Source organism: Dermacentor variabilis, chromosome 2, assembly GCF_050947875.1.
Source record: "Dermacentor variabilis isolate Ectoservices chromosome 2, ASM5094787v1, whole genome shotgun sequence".
Classification (NCBI taxonomy): domain Eukaryota; kingdom Metazoa; phylum Arthropoda; class Arachnida; order Ixodida; family Ixodidae; genus Dermacentor; species Dermacentor variabilis.
The window spans coordinates 224,578,327-224,593,542 of NC_134569.1; the positions used below are offsets into that span (position 1 = coordinate 224,578,327).

Sequence of the window (15,216 nt, forward strand, 5' to 3'; positions counted from 1 at the left end):
GGCTGATTTCACGGTGGTTTTGGTTTACTTTAACGTGTCGCCTTCTACCGCGTCGTCTACACAAGAACGAGCTGTTTGCCTGCTCTTCGCATTGTTGCACGAGTTTTATATGACGGTGCAGGAGGGAGAGTTGTCACTCTGCCACTATAGCAAGCTAGTAAATTACTAACTGTAGAGTTAATTACTGTTCAAAGCAAATGCTAATACAGATGCACAAAGGATACAAACTCTGCAACATTTCCTAGGTTTATTTGTTTCTGCGCAGAAAAAAGCAATTCTCCACCAGATAAGACGTGCAACTTAACGTGCATGAAATATTCGGAAATGAATTGACGATGGCTGTTTATTCAAGCCATGGAGTTGATGCTAAGTAGAAGTAGGTTTTCGTAGAAAATTCTTTACTATAGCCTGCACGTTTGACATGTCAAATTTAATAAGTAAGTGAGGAAAAATAACCTTTCAAGAAGCATCGGGAAATTCACGCTCGAAAACCGACAGGAAACGCAACTGAACCGTACCGCATTCAGCACAACGTTGAAACTTCGGGTACTCTGCTGTCTTGTCATTTGCCCTTGCCGAGGTTGAAAGTACTTAGGCTACTCCGTACACGTGAGTTTTGCGGGCTACTCAAGAAAAGAAAATTCTGACGACCCCATAAGACCATGTCGTCTCGTGGGAATCGAACACATCGTAGTATTGACAGCTCGCAAATGTGTACGAAGCAAACGTGAAAATGCACTTCATTTGCTGCCTAGCATGTGAACGAACGCATAGAAGTAGGAGAATAGAATCTGCGGTACGAGTTTTTTATGCTCCCTTCGCGTACGTAGCGAACTCGGCAATCCTCGTCTCCCCGCATCGCACTTGTCGAGCGAGACGCCATTTCCCTAAGCAAACCAGCGAAATAGCTCACCGCTCAATTTCCAAGTAAAATCGGAGCGATCGCTGTGACGGTGCCACTGTGCGACTAACCAGTTGGTCGCAGCCGGAAATGGGGCGGGGGGGGGGGGGGTCGGCACTGCGACTGCGATTTTTGTCGCAAGCGAGAGAAATCGCACTTCGAGTGCCACAAAAATAGCATTATGTGAAACAGGTAAACAGGCCTCGCACGTGTGCAATCGCACATACAGCATACGGCGCACGGCGACAATTTTATCCCCCTTGGAGTGCATCAGAACTCACAGCGAATGCAGAAATGCGCCTGCAGTATCCGTATAATTGATGTCGTAATAAAACGTGTTCCAGCGGCTCGCTTTCATTAAATGAAAGTTCATTAAAAAGGAAAACTTAAAAAAGGAAACTTCATTAGAATGACCTCTTCAGCCGCAGGTTACACAAAGCATGCTTGCAGTATGGTAAAACCGGCTCTACACCACGTAACTACGAGCACGTCTGTCCCGTTTTCACTTGTAAATTTCCTTCGGACATCGCTTGCAGAAATAGGAGCAAGCACTACTGTCGGCCAGACCAGTGCCTCATCTTATTTCTACAGCGAAAAAACGTGCATAATAAAACATTTTCATAATTACACACATGCCAGAGTGTCATGTAAATTACCAAGCTGAGTCGGGGTAGAATTTTATTGAGCAGAAGGAACTGAAGCTCACCGTCGAAAAGATGAATTCGTAGCAGAGCTCACAGGGGTATGTGATTCAGATATACTACAGTTAGGTTGAATAGTAGCTGCCTTTTTTTTTTTACCCATGCTCACTTAAGAATTTTTTGGCTCTCTATAACGATAAGTGGTCATAGCGATAGTTTTAACGACCACCCAGTTATGTTTTGCCGAGGTCGTAAACATTTGGGATTTTACAGAAGGATGTTGTAAGAACACAAGTGCTGAAAGGCAAGAGTAAAACTATTGTGTCCGAAGATAAAAAATAATGTGGAGTTTCGCGTGAGAAAGTCATAATCTGATTCAGTCATAATCAGCCCACGCTGTAGTGGGCGGGATTAATTTTGATCCCCTGGGGTTTATCAACGTGCACCCAATACGTGATACACGAACGTTTTTACACTCTGCCCTCATCGGAACGCGACCGCCGTTGCTGTGAACGAACGTGCGACCTCGTGCCCACCGGAGCAGCATCGTAACCACTGGGCTACGCGGCGAGTCTTGTGTGAGAAGTTGCAGACGCAGGATAGGATGAAATCGGCACAAAGAAGGCAAAATATAGCGCATGTATGTTAACTACTAGAAGTAGTGCACAAAATTCTTCGCGATCATCGCCTCTTCTCGTTCTCATGTGCAGGCCTTCCAGGATCGACTTTTCAGCAAGCAGTACCTGCAGATGGACTACATCCTTGAGGGCCTCCCGGATGTCAAAGCGGACCAGCTGTTTTTCATCTATTACGCTTTGGTAAAATCAGATCGCTGTGAGACTCCTCAGAATCCATGCTGCCATGACCAGTTTGATTCGCTGCTGCATGATTGTGTACACAAATGATTTCGACCTTCAGGGCCCCGTCGAGTTAATGTGGCAAAAAAAAATAAATTTATGGGGTTTTACGTGCCAAAACCACTTTCTGATTATGAGGCACGCCGTAGTGGAGGACTCCGGAAATTTCGACCACCTGGGGTTCTTTAATGTGCACCTAAATCTAAGCACACGGGTGTTTTCGCATTTCGCCCCCATCGAAATGCGGCCGCCGTGGCCGGGATTCGATCCCGCGACCTCGTGCTCAGCAGCCCAACACCATAGCCACTGAGCAACCACGGCGGGTCGAGTTAATGTGGCAATAGAAGTGCGCAGACGTTCGCATTTTGTTCCGAGTCTGCGACAGTTATGCCTCGAGAACTTGTCGCGTTCGCTGCTTTATCGTTGCTATTCCTTTGTGCTATTCTACTACGAAGACGCAAGCTTGTTCTGTACAAAAGCAGGCGCGTGCGCACGAATGGTACGAACCGTGAGATCTTTCCTTTTTAACGATACGCTTCAGGGTCGAGACTTGCAGGTGTGAGCATCAGCCTGCTCTAGTTGCTGCCTGGTGTCTAGTCTTCGCTGCTCCCACTCACGTACTCTAATTCGCAAGCGCCACTGCACCTTCAGATTTCCTGTCGCACATGACAGTCTTTTCTCTAGTGTCATTTTGCGCTCTCAGAATCCTCACAATTCAATAGGCTCTTCGAGAGCGCTTTATATAGGGTTTCGAGCACCGGCAAAACATGTATAATATGTCAATGATTTGGAACCATGTTTATAATGCAAGCAAGAAGTCGTCACTGTCAAAGCAATTTGCTGTTGTTTCCTGCGCGCTTTTTTCTATGCACTGGAGTAGAGAGGCATGCAATTTATGTTATACGCTGAGGCTCCATCATAAATAGAATTCTCTGTAGTTTATAATGCTATCAGCAGATATAGATGAGCTCATTTAATTCGCAATGGCTGCCTGAACATCGCATTTAAACCGAGAGCTGGACAGACGATAAGATTGTTTTTTTTTCATGGAATTATATTATTTGCATTGTTGGAATTCTTCCGGAAATGAATAACTCATCTTTGAGCAAAGACTGATTCTATTCCAATCGACATTATCACAATTTCGGAACATAATGGTGTTACCGAATAGAAACTAGGCCAGTGCTCAAGGAATGTTTACTTAGCAGTAATTATTAGCACGACATCACATAAGGCGTATCTGTACCAAAAGTGCGCTAAAAAAATAAGCAACAGAAAATATTGTTTCTTGAATTTCACCATCGCAGCAAGCTATAGGGAAAGAACCGAAGTGCGAACGTCGCCACAATGACTCGCCATACTTTCAGCACTGAGTGCAGCAAATGTCGCGATTGCAACGTGCTTCCTGAAGCAATGGCATCAATTCATGAGTATACAGACGGCGAGCATAATTGATATGGTACTGCCAGAATTTAATACGCCTGTCACTGTAATTCGTCTGTTGCTATAAGAATATAACTTTTTTCAGGTGAAGAATTTAACGACTCGCACTGTAGTTCGTCTGTTGCCAGAAAAATATAATTTTTTTTTCACGCGAAGTCTCTCACGAGCTTGCCTAAAATATGCGCTAAAGCATCGTGACCTGATGTGAACAACATCAACGTTGTGAAGCAATAACACGGCACTGGACGCCAATCGTATTAACTCTTCATTTAGGACAGTTTAGAAACCGCATTCACAAAGCGTTATTTAGGCTCCAACTCGTGTTAAGAGGAAATGCCAGCTAGTCCTAATGCATGGCACATTATTGAAGAAGGTTGCCAGCAAATCGCAGAAAGCACTTACAAACGAAAAACTTTCATTGTTTTGGCACTGGATTTCGGTCGTCAGCGAGTGTCTGTTATTATTTGCCTTTTATAATCGGAAAATATATACATTGCAGGCTATTGTAAATGCTAAGCGTATCGTGCGCTCTAAAACAGGCAATCCAAGCGCATCACGTATACTACAGTACATGTAGCCTTAGCCGACAACGTATGCGCCGAAAGCTGACAGACCTAGGCTGCTGCATGTCATAGCACCATGATCAGAAATAGTGGCAGCGTCTGGAGATCCTAAATTTCAGTGCTGCGTCAAATGACTTTATCATGTTCTTTTTTTATACAGTGGGCAGAAATAACGTTTTCGTGCTATATGACGCTCTAGTAGTCTAGAAGTGTAATGTGCTCATAGAGATTACTCCTTACGGCACTCGCTGAGCCAACTGATAGAAACGACTGAGCTGTGTCGTGTCGCTAAGTTTAGCGGCTCACGCTTGGCAGACAGGTAAGCGCCACTGCTCACGCCAAGTGTCAGCAGGCCGACTCATTGCACGCAGATGCAGCATGTGATTAGTCGTACAAGAACGCCCACTGCCAGTACAATAATTTCATTATTACGGTTATGTCTTTATTACAACTTGATACGGCTTCTCCCACACTTGCAGAGCCACTGTGAAATATCCGGTCGGGCTTCTACCGCGTCCATGATGAACGCAGAAGAGAGGTGAGTGACGCGTATATGAGTCACATGAGCAGAGCGAGTCGGACAAAAAATACTGCCTATATTATATGACAGCATACAATAATTTCTTCGTTCATTGCTAGCGACCCTCACTTAGCCCCTATATATTGCTTTCTGCTGCTAGTACCAAAGACCGCTCTGTATGGAAAGTATCACGAGCTTTGTCACACGGCGTACTAACTTTTGAGTACATCTCATGGTGCGAAGCCAAGGAAGACATACACGAAAAGCAAGTTGTGGAATTGTGGATGACGCCGACAATTGCACAAACACCTAGAGATGAGTGAACCGTATAACTGAACACCATGTGTGGAAAACAGTAGACTTGTTTCCATGCTATTTGCCCTGTCATGACCTTAAAATAAATGATAATAGTTTAACGCAGTGCAGGCACGTACCCAGAGGGGGGCCGCCCTCGACCCAATTTAAGCGGCATAGCCGCCCCCCTCCCTCTCCCACTCCTCGCCCACGCCACCACTCCTCACGCACATTCCTAAAGCGCCAGCATAGCAATCTTGAGACTTGACAGTTACATATACGGCAGTCAACATTTTGCTGCCTTTTTAACTCATTTTGGATGGCGGTAGTTATTGCCATCGGCTGGGGTGTGAAGGCCAGTTCTCTCATCCATTCGGTGGCCGCGTGATTAACTCGACATACGTTCACTTGCTACCATCTATTCAATGGTCACAGGCTTCGCTGTTGCTTCGTTAGTTCAACCTTTGTTTAGACTGAACCATGAACCAGGAAAGGGATCCAGTTCGTAGTCAGCTGGTCTGTATGCTCGTGGAACAAGTTGTGGCTGGAGAAAACGCCAGTTGCATTTAACTTTTCTTTTTCCTCATTATTTCCTCGAGTGACGGCTCGCCGCGACGCTGGCAGATCCTCGGAACCATATACCCATGATGTGGGTTAAGTAAGGTGGAAAATCACATAATGCGAAATAGCGTCCATCATCAAACCCTGCGTTAATCCGTAAACCCATAAGCAATAGGACTGTCACCTGTTATCTCGTGTGGTTCTTCCGTAATTATACAGCACTTTTCACGCAAAAAGAAAAGACATCTGGAAACAAGAGTCGCAACGAGTTGGGAAATTACGCGATCTACTAAGAGTCAATGCAACAGCCAAACAGGGAGAAGAAACGAAAATTTACAAATTTAACCATTGTTTGTGAAAATATTCATGGATCAATATTTTTTTATTTATATAGGAAGTAGAGAAAACGCCGCCGTAAGTGGAGAACAATTGCCTGTGTTTTGAATGACGCTTCTACAGTTATAAGTCGAGCCGTCTGATGTAGCCACTTCTCTGCTGTGCTTATGTGGGTGTTTTTCTAACCTTTCGCGGTGGGCGCAGTACGTCTAGAACCGCAGCGTCCTGTGCTCTACGCGGTTGTACGGGACTGCCACGCACGGATCGTTATGCAACTTCTCAGATAACAATACGAATCCGTTTTGGCAGTTCACTTGGTAGAGCAGTAAGCGAGGGACCCAGACGAACTGTGATTGTTCCGCAAATATATGTTTGTCTATAATTCTTCCAGAGTTAGTTTGAAGAACGCTACTTGAAATCTTTGTTTTACAATTTCCCTTGTTTACTTGTTCTTAGCAGCGTTCTTCCTGGGCTTTTTTGCTGTGCTAGTCCATTTGATATGGTTACTTGTTTGCCAAGTAAAGGAGAGGTGTATTGCAGGCATAACTGCAGCGCCAAAAAAACCCACACAGAAGAAAGGAACACTGACAGACACGGACAATCGCTGCACTCACAACTGATTTTATTCCATGAAAAGAAGTCGAATATAAAGGCTGCTTCGCGCATGCGCGTTCGGAGAAAAAGAACCCGTGCCCCCACAGCACCCCACAAAGTACACTTATCTTCTTGCCGGGAAAAGGTTACATTCCGATCTATATGACATGACTGACGTATCACTAATGCAATTACTGCCCTTTCCTTTATATGGAATGCTTGCAGCATCTCTCGTTCCGTCTGGTCCTTGCCTCTACCTAATATCTTCGCACTCAAAATGCGGCGAACACATCTTGCAGGAACTGCAGTGCTGTACTAAGCGCCCATCTTCGCTGTTCACTAAATTCCATTGGTGCTCCCTCAGCCGATCGTTCAGGGATCTGTCTGTCAGGCCTACATAGGCTTTTCCACAGGACAGCGGTATCTCGTATACCACTCCTGATGGGCACCTACATATGGCCTAGCATGCTTTCTTCCAAATCCACCTTTTGCGGATTCTTTGCCGGAGCTACGAGGGCGCAGCTTGGATAGCTTTTCCGGAGCGGAAAAAACGAGCGGTAGCCCCGACCTGCCGGTAACCTTCTCCAGGTTGTGCGACATTTTGTGTAGGTAGGGTACCACTTCCAGTCGCAAGCTTCATTCCTATTCGCTCGTTCCCAGGCTCGTCGTGCGCTTGTTCGCTTTCTTCAGGAGGGTCTCGGCAACAGCCGTCACTACCGACCGAGGATAACCAGGAGCTAAAAAACTTTCCAATTGACTATTAAAGCTGGTCTGCATTTTATGTTCGCGTGATTTTTCCAGTGCTGGCAACAGGCATAGGTTCACAATACATCGTTTTACTACGGTTGAATGGGCGGAATCACAAGGCAAGAGCTGCTTTTGTAAACGCGGGGCCTAGGCCCAACCCACAGGTTCCTCGTTAATCTTGGCACGTAGGTCAAAAATTGACGGGCAGTCTGCTTCGGTGACTCGCAAGTGAAGGTCAGTACCTTTCTATGCTTTTTAAACGCATCTAAAATGTTATTAACAGTAGCGCAGTAGTGTAAAGGGCTCTGTTTGTCCAATATTATAAAAAAATCGTCAACGTTGCTGTGCGCTTTCGTGACTTCGTGCGGATTAAAAAACAGAATAAAATCTGGTCAATAATGGTTAAAAACATATCACTTAACATGGATGCAACTGCATGATCCGATGCAAGTGTATTTGGCCTGCAAATAGTCCCTGTTATTAAAAGCGATAAAATACTTTGGAGATAACAATCTAAAGGGCCAAAAAAATTGTCAGCAGACATACCAGCCGAATTCTGGAAAGGAACGACGCCACTCTTCTCAATGCACTGCTTCAGTGCTGTGAAGAGCTCTTGGTGAAGTATTGAATAATATAAATATTCTATACCTACAGAAAACGCGTAGCCAATGCTCGGTTTAGACTTCAGAAAATTGATAATTTCCTTAGAATTTTTTATAAGGAAAGCGTAAGTGATGGTCAATGTTTTAACAATTTCTGAAGAAAGGGGCCTAATGAGCAGTTGCCAAGTCCCCTTTTCACTGACTATAGTGCGGAAAGGAACATCAGGTTTGTACGTCTTGGCACTAAAAACATTTCGAACGCATTGCCTTTAAAGTTGATAATCTTGTTACATAGCATGGCGATTCGGACAACCTTGCAGAAGCTGGCAACTATTTATTTTGCTTTTGTGGTGCGGCCTTTTTTAACAGTGAAGTTTTTATGAACGGCCTGATGTGCTTTTTCGTCAAACATGCCCTTCGGTAGAACTAGAAGATATATAAGTAGATATAGGATATTTGTATTATTCAATACCTCAGCAAGAGCTCTTCACAGCACTGAAGCAGTGCATGGACAAGAGTGGCGTCGTTCCTTTCCAGAATTCGGCTGGTATGTCTGTTGGCAATTTTTTTAGCCCTTTAGATTGTTATCTCCCAAGTACTTTTATCGTTTTAAATATCAAGCACAATTTGCAGACCAAAGGCATTTGCATCGAATCATGCAGTTGCACCCATATTAAATGATATTTTTTAGCCATTATTGACCAGATTTTATTCTGTTTTTAATCCGCACGAAGTCACGAAAGTGCACCGCAACGTTGACGATTTTTTTATCATATTGAACAAACAGAGCCCTTTACACTACTGCGCTACTGTTAGTAACATTTTAGATGCGCTTAAAAAGCATAGAAATGTACTGACCTGCACTTGCGAGTCACCGAAGCAGACTGCCCGTCAATTTTTAGACCTACGTGCCAACATTAACGAGGAACCTGTGGATTGGGCCTAGGCCCCACGTGTACAAAAGCAGCTCTTGCCTTATGATTCCGCCCATTCAACCGCAGTAAAACGATGTATTGAGAACCTATGCCTGTTACCAGCACTGGAAAAATCACGCGAACATAAAATGCAAACCAGCTTTAATAGTCAATTGGAAAGTTTTTTAGCTCCTGGTTATCCTCGGTCGGTAGTGACGGCTGTTGCCGAGACCCTCCTGAAGAAAGCGAACAAGCGCACGACGAGCCTGGGAACGAGCGAATAGGAATGAAGCTTGCGACTGGAAGTGGTACCCTACCTACACAAAATGTCGCACAACCTGGAGAAGGTTACCGGCAGGTCGGGGCTACCGCTCGTTTTTTCCGCTCCGGAAAAGCTATCCAACTGAGGTTTTTTAGCGCACGAAAAGGGACGAAGGACAGTGGCAAGACGTGGACACAGCGCCAACTTCCAACAATTGTTTTATTGCACGAAGCGGTACATATATATGTAGGGAACAGACACCACCGTACGCATGCGCATATGTACTGATTTTTAGAAAGATGAGACAACAACGAGACACGTGTAGGATGATATCGAAGATGAAAAACGACCATGTATAGCCAAAAAAAAATTTTTTAATTGCAAGATTAAAATGTCATCTCCATCAGGCCAACCCCTGTGTCACGTTTAAAAAATCGAATTCTCTTTTCGAAAGATCAGTTGAAAGCGCGCTAACACAGGCGCTCCCCAAACTAGCGATCTTCGCCGCTTCAATTATCTCATGTGTTGTTTGCGTCGGGCTTCTTCCTGTCACCGTGCACTGTTTATAAATGGGGCTGCATCCATGTTTTCTGCAGTGAAAAGCCTGATGCCCCACTCCTCCTGCACGCACATCATTTGCGTGTTCACGCAACCTATCATTTACACACCTTCCCGTTTGGCCGATGTATTTTTTGCCGCACGACAGGGGTAGTTCATACACGATATTGTTCTCACAAGGGACGTGATATTCCTTGTGATTTGTCCGGCAACTGGGCTTCTCAGAACCACAGTAGCTAGCCTTGCACAAGTTGGACAGCTTGATTTGCGCTGAAAAGATGACGCTTACATTTGCGTTATTTCCAATCTTCTTCAGTCTGCGCGAGATATCGTGAATGTACGGTATGATTGCGCGTTTCTGCTTCACTCCCGTATTTTCTGGTGAGGTACACCGCTCATCCTGTCGCCCGTGTTTTGTGGTCTTAAGGAGACTTTCGGCCACAGCTGTAATGATATGCTGCGGAAAACCGGCCTGTTTCAGGCGATTCACTTGCGCCAGAAAGCTAGACAGACACTTGTGAGGACATGGGCGGCGAAGCGCTCTCATTAAGGTTGACTTTGCAATGCCCCTCTTCACTAACTTTGAGTGGCCCGATGAAAATGGCAGTAGCGGCTTGTTCGCCCTTGGTTCATATGCCCAGCACACCTGGTGTCCTTCGAAAAACATTCTAATATCGAGGAATCGCAAAGTACTATCCTGTGGCGTTTCATGTGTAACAGTGAGTGCATTAGAATGTCTTTTGAAGGACACCAGGTGTGCTGGGCATATGAACCAAGGGCGAACAAGCCGCTACTGCCATTTCCAGCGGGCCACTCAAAGCTAGTTAAGAGGGGCATGGCAAAGTCAACCTTAATGAGTGCGCTTCGCCACTCATGTCCTCACAAGTGTCTGTCTAGCTTTCTGGCGCAAGTGAATCGCCTGAAACAGTCAGGTTTTCCGCAGCATATCATCACAGCTGTGGCCGAAAGTCTCCTTAAGACCACAAAACGCGGGCGACAGGATGAGCGGTGTACCTCACCAGAAAATGCGGGAGTCAAGCAGAAACGCGCAATCCTACCGTACATCCACGATATCTCGCACAGACTGAAGAAGATTGGCAATAACGAATGTAAGAGTCATCTTTTCAGCGCCAATCAAACTGTCCAACTTGTGCAAGGCTAGCTACCTGTCGTGCGGCAAGAAATACATCGGCCAAATGGGAAGGTGTGTAAATGATAGGTTGCGGGAACACGCAAATATTTGTGCGAACAGGAGGAGTGAGGCTTCTGGCTTTTCACTGCAGAAAACATGGATGCAGCCCCATTTATAAACAGTGAACGGTGACAGCAAGAAGCCCGACGCAAACAACACGTGAGATAATTGAAGCGGCGAAGATCGCTAGTCTGGGGAGCGCTTGTGTTAGCGCGCCTTCAATTGATATTTCGAAAAAGTATTTGATTTTTTAAACTTGACACAGGGGCTGGCCTGATGGGGATGACATTTTAATCTTGCAATTACAAAAATTTTTTTTGGTTATACATGGTCGTTTTTCATCTTCGATAGCATCCTACACGTGTCTCGGTGTTGTCTCGTCTTACTAAAAATCAGTACATATGCACATGCGTACGGTGGTGTCTGTTCCCTATATATATATGTGTACCGCTTCGTGGAATAAAATAATTGTTGGAAGTTAGCGCTGTGTCCGCGTCTTGCCACTGTCCTCCGTCCCTTTTCGTGCGCTAAAAAACCTCAGTTATGAACCAACACACACTAACCTACGCTCTTTCAAGCTATCCAAGCTGCGCACTCGTAACTCCGGCAAAGAATCCGCAAAAGGTGGATTTGGAGGAACGCATGCCAGGCCATATGTACCTGCCCATCAGCAGTGATATACGAGATACCGCTGTTCTGCGGAAAAGCCTATGTAGGCCTGGCAGACAGATCCCTGAACGATCGGCTGAGGGAGCACCAACGAAATTTAGTGAACAGCGAAGATGGGCGCTTAGTACAGCACTGCAGTTCCTGCAAGATGTGTTCGCCGCATTTTGAGTGCGAAGATATTAGGTAGGGGCAAAGACCAGACGGCACGAGAGATGCTGCAAGCATTCCATATAAAGAGAAAGGGCAGTGATTGCATTAGTGATACGTCAGTCGTGTCATATAGATCGGAATGTGACCTTTTCTCGGCAAGAAGATAAGTGTACTTTGTGGGGTGCTGTGGTGGCACGGCTTCTTTTTCTCCGAACGCGCATGCGCGAAGCAGCCTTTATATTCGACTTATTTTCATGGAATAAAATCAGTTGTGAGTGCAGCGATTGTCCGTGTCTGTCAGTGTTCCTTTCTTCTGTGAGGGTTTTTTTTTTGGCGCTGCTGTTATGCCTCCAATAAGTGACCAACTGTCCCAACAATTTTACTGAGAGGTGTATCTCACATGCGTACCTGTGAACTACACCTTATTTTATTCCTCTTTTGCGGGTTTCCGCGTCCTTATGGCGAATGGTGGGCACTATTCATATTTGTACTAACATAGGTGACCCCCCTTATTTGCATAGAAAAGCTAACTTGGGTTGTCCCCCCCTCCCCCGAAAAAAATCCTGGTTACGTGCTTGACGCAGTGAAATGGCTAAGCATAAATTAGCGACCCTTCAATATTTAGAAAAGATTTAGGAAAGAATTATTTAGAAAAGTGACGAGCATGATTTCATTTTTATACGTGCAGGGTCAACGTGCCTCTGATGAATTCGTTCGAGTTCTCAGCTGCCTTCAAATGTCCCAACAATCGCAAGATGAACCCGAGCAACAAGTGCAGCTTCTGGGACTGACAACTGTCATGGGAAGACGACTTGCTATTTTTGAAGAGTGGACAAAAAAAAAACAGTCATAACAAAATACGCTGCTAAGGCGCTTAGAACTTTAGCTGGGCGTCCATTTCTATGGTTCCTTTATTATTAATAAAAGGGAAAGCTGAACACTACTCACGATGAATTTCGATGGTAATCCGTTTAGTATTGAATCAGCATAACGACTGGACGTATTGTCAGCGTCGAAATGAATAACCTATGAGGCGGGTTTCCTTTTTCATGCTACGATGGTGATGGTGGTTAATTGGCATTCCCTCTGAAGCGGCGCAGTGACAATAGTCACCTAACCTGCTTTACTTCTTCAGGTATGCTATACATATTCTTATGTAGCATTTTCGCATATATCTCCTGAATCTTTCTTTTCCTTCAAGATCTACATTGTACCTCTAGCTATGATTGTAAGAGATCTGGTCGCACCAATCTCTTCCCTGGTGTTTTCCTCCAGTACTCTAAACGTTTCTTGCTTATCTCAGTGGCTGACCGCTTTGCGATTCCATCAACTTGAAACGCAAGTGCTTCAGGGGGGTGTTCGTTACCTACGGTTCTCCCTGGGTGAATTCCTTCGCATTCCATTAGGATGTGCTGAGCAGCCTCCGAATTGTGGAAGCATACACATGCCTCATCCGGTTCCGAATATTTGCTCCGCTATGTTTTTTTCCCGGGGAAACCAGCTCGAGCCTCAAATAGCAAGGAACTACTTTAATGTTATCGAACAGGTTTTCCCTTCTAATTAAGTTCTTCCAATTTTTGTAAATCTTCATGGTTTCTTGTTTCCATTCTTCACATGTAATTCAATTCTGTCAGTTTCTTTCTGATGACTCCTGTTTGTCTATTCACACTTTCAATTAGCCTGTAGTTGGTTGAAAACTTTCTTGACAGCTTTCTCCATTCTGTGTTCATGCTTTTCAGGTACAGATACTAGTGCTGTTTAGCCACCCATATATTTTGGTTCACGTTGCTGAGCCTTTCTTCAAGACCAATGCTATTATACGCTTTACTGACTTCAAAAGAGGCCCAAGCCTTGTCACTCCCCACTGACTCATTTGTGGTTTCATCGTGGGCTCCCGAAGCCAATCGTTCTACTGACCTATGGTTAACTTGAAACCCCGACAAGATATCCGATTTGCAGCACAGAATGGGCATTTGCGGTAGTTAGCGCTGGCACCGTTGCTGCTTTTCAGATTCCACGCACCACCTCATATCCCTAACAATGCTCGACGCCATCTAGCGCCGCCGCCGCGAAACCTGCGCGTGGCCTTGGAACTGCCTGGCACCCCGGTGCGTCCGAACGTAGAGACACGCGTCATCTTGCAATCGGGCTTCTCCCTCGCGCGTCTTTCAGGACGAGTTGCGTCGTGTTGTCCACTGGCTTGAAGTACGTTCGTAGCCTCCGAGACGAGAAGCGCGGCACGCCGGTGCCTACGTACGCTGAGATTTGTTCACACCCTTGCCGCACTCAGCGGTACATACTCATTGCCACTTTCGGTTCGTTGAAGAGCGGCACATAGCCAGTGTTTCATGGCGCGACTCGCTAGAGCGTTGACGAAAAGGGCGTTCCTCGAAAAGGGACACGTGCGCAGTACATTCGCGTCGCGTCGTGATAAAGCGTCGCGTTGATGTCCTTGAAGAACCCTTGTGACGCGCGTTTGATTCCGCTCAACATCCGGCAAATTGACTTATTCAGAAACAAGCAGCGCCACGCTTACCCCCTGCGGCGCCTTTTGGCGAGAGAATGTGCCGGGCAGCTGCCGTCAATATGAATGTGGAGGCATTGTGCGATTTTTTTTTTCGTTTCTGTGGTAGTATTGATATATTTTTCGTGGTTGTTGGTTGCGAGCTGCTGCTAGTGTGCGTACTGCGGCACCTTCGGTAAGCATTTTGCAATTAACTCACTGCCTTAAGCATGTCGCAGAAAAAGAAGGTGGCAGGAGATGGTGCTATATAGTTGGCGAAATGCAGGATACGCCACAACAACAAGAGCTTACCAAAAGACGTCGTGGCAAGAGGCTTCTATAGTTTCACCGCGTTACTGTGCTGTATTGTAGTGAAGCGTACGTGGTATATTTTGTGAAAAAGTGAGAATCGCGGACAATTGCGAAACGCCCCCCCCCCCCCGCCCTTGTCCTTCCCCTCGACACACACTGGCAGCCAAGGCCACACCCGAGATCCTGCACCATTCGCGTTATTCTAATAGGTCCTGAAGCTTCCGTTGACTGGTATTATATTTATGTTCGCGTGCTAAATGATCTCAGAACACACATCTTTATTGCGGTGAAATTTAGATCACCCATTATGGAAGGAATACAGTCGTAGAAAAACACTTTTGCTCTTACCGCAGCTTTGCAGAAACATCACATTTTATAGTCTGGATAGTTCACTGTAGCACATGACGGTGTTGCTTGCCTAGTTTGTCAAGCAAAAACAGCGAATTTGATTTCATAAATACCTTGCTAATACACCCACGAGGAATAAGTTGCCCGAAATATCGAAGGCCATCCTCCGCCTAACTGCAGATTACGGAAGTGACATGTCCGGCGTGTTTTGGAAATTAGTATGACATAAATCTTTCCTACAGTTTTTGC

The 15,216-nt window shown here is 45.5% G+C and overlaps 1 protein-coding gene across 1 annotated transcript in view; it reads left to right on the forward strand.

Moving 5' to 3' along the window:
• LOC142571196 (endothelin-converting enzyme homolog) overlaps window positions 1–12,736 on the forward strand; it is a 98,374-nt gene extending 85,638 nt beyond the window's left edge. Inside the window, exons 9-11 of the mRNA XM_075679466.1 lie at window positions 2,253–2,360; window positions 4,885–4,943; window positions 12,493–12,736. Coding sequence (XP_075535581.1) covers window positions 2,253–2,360; window positions 4,885–4,943; window positions 12,493–12,595 — 270 coding nt within the window. The 3' untranslated portion in view covers window positions 12,596–12,736. The remainder of the gene's footprint in view (window positions 1–2,252; window positions 2,361–4,884; window positions 4,944–12,492) is intronic.
• Window positions 12,737–15,216: the final 2,480 nt, after the last annotated feature.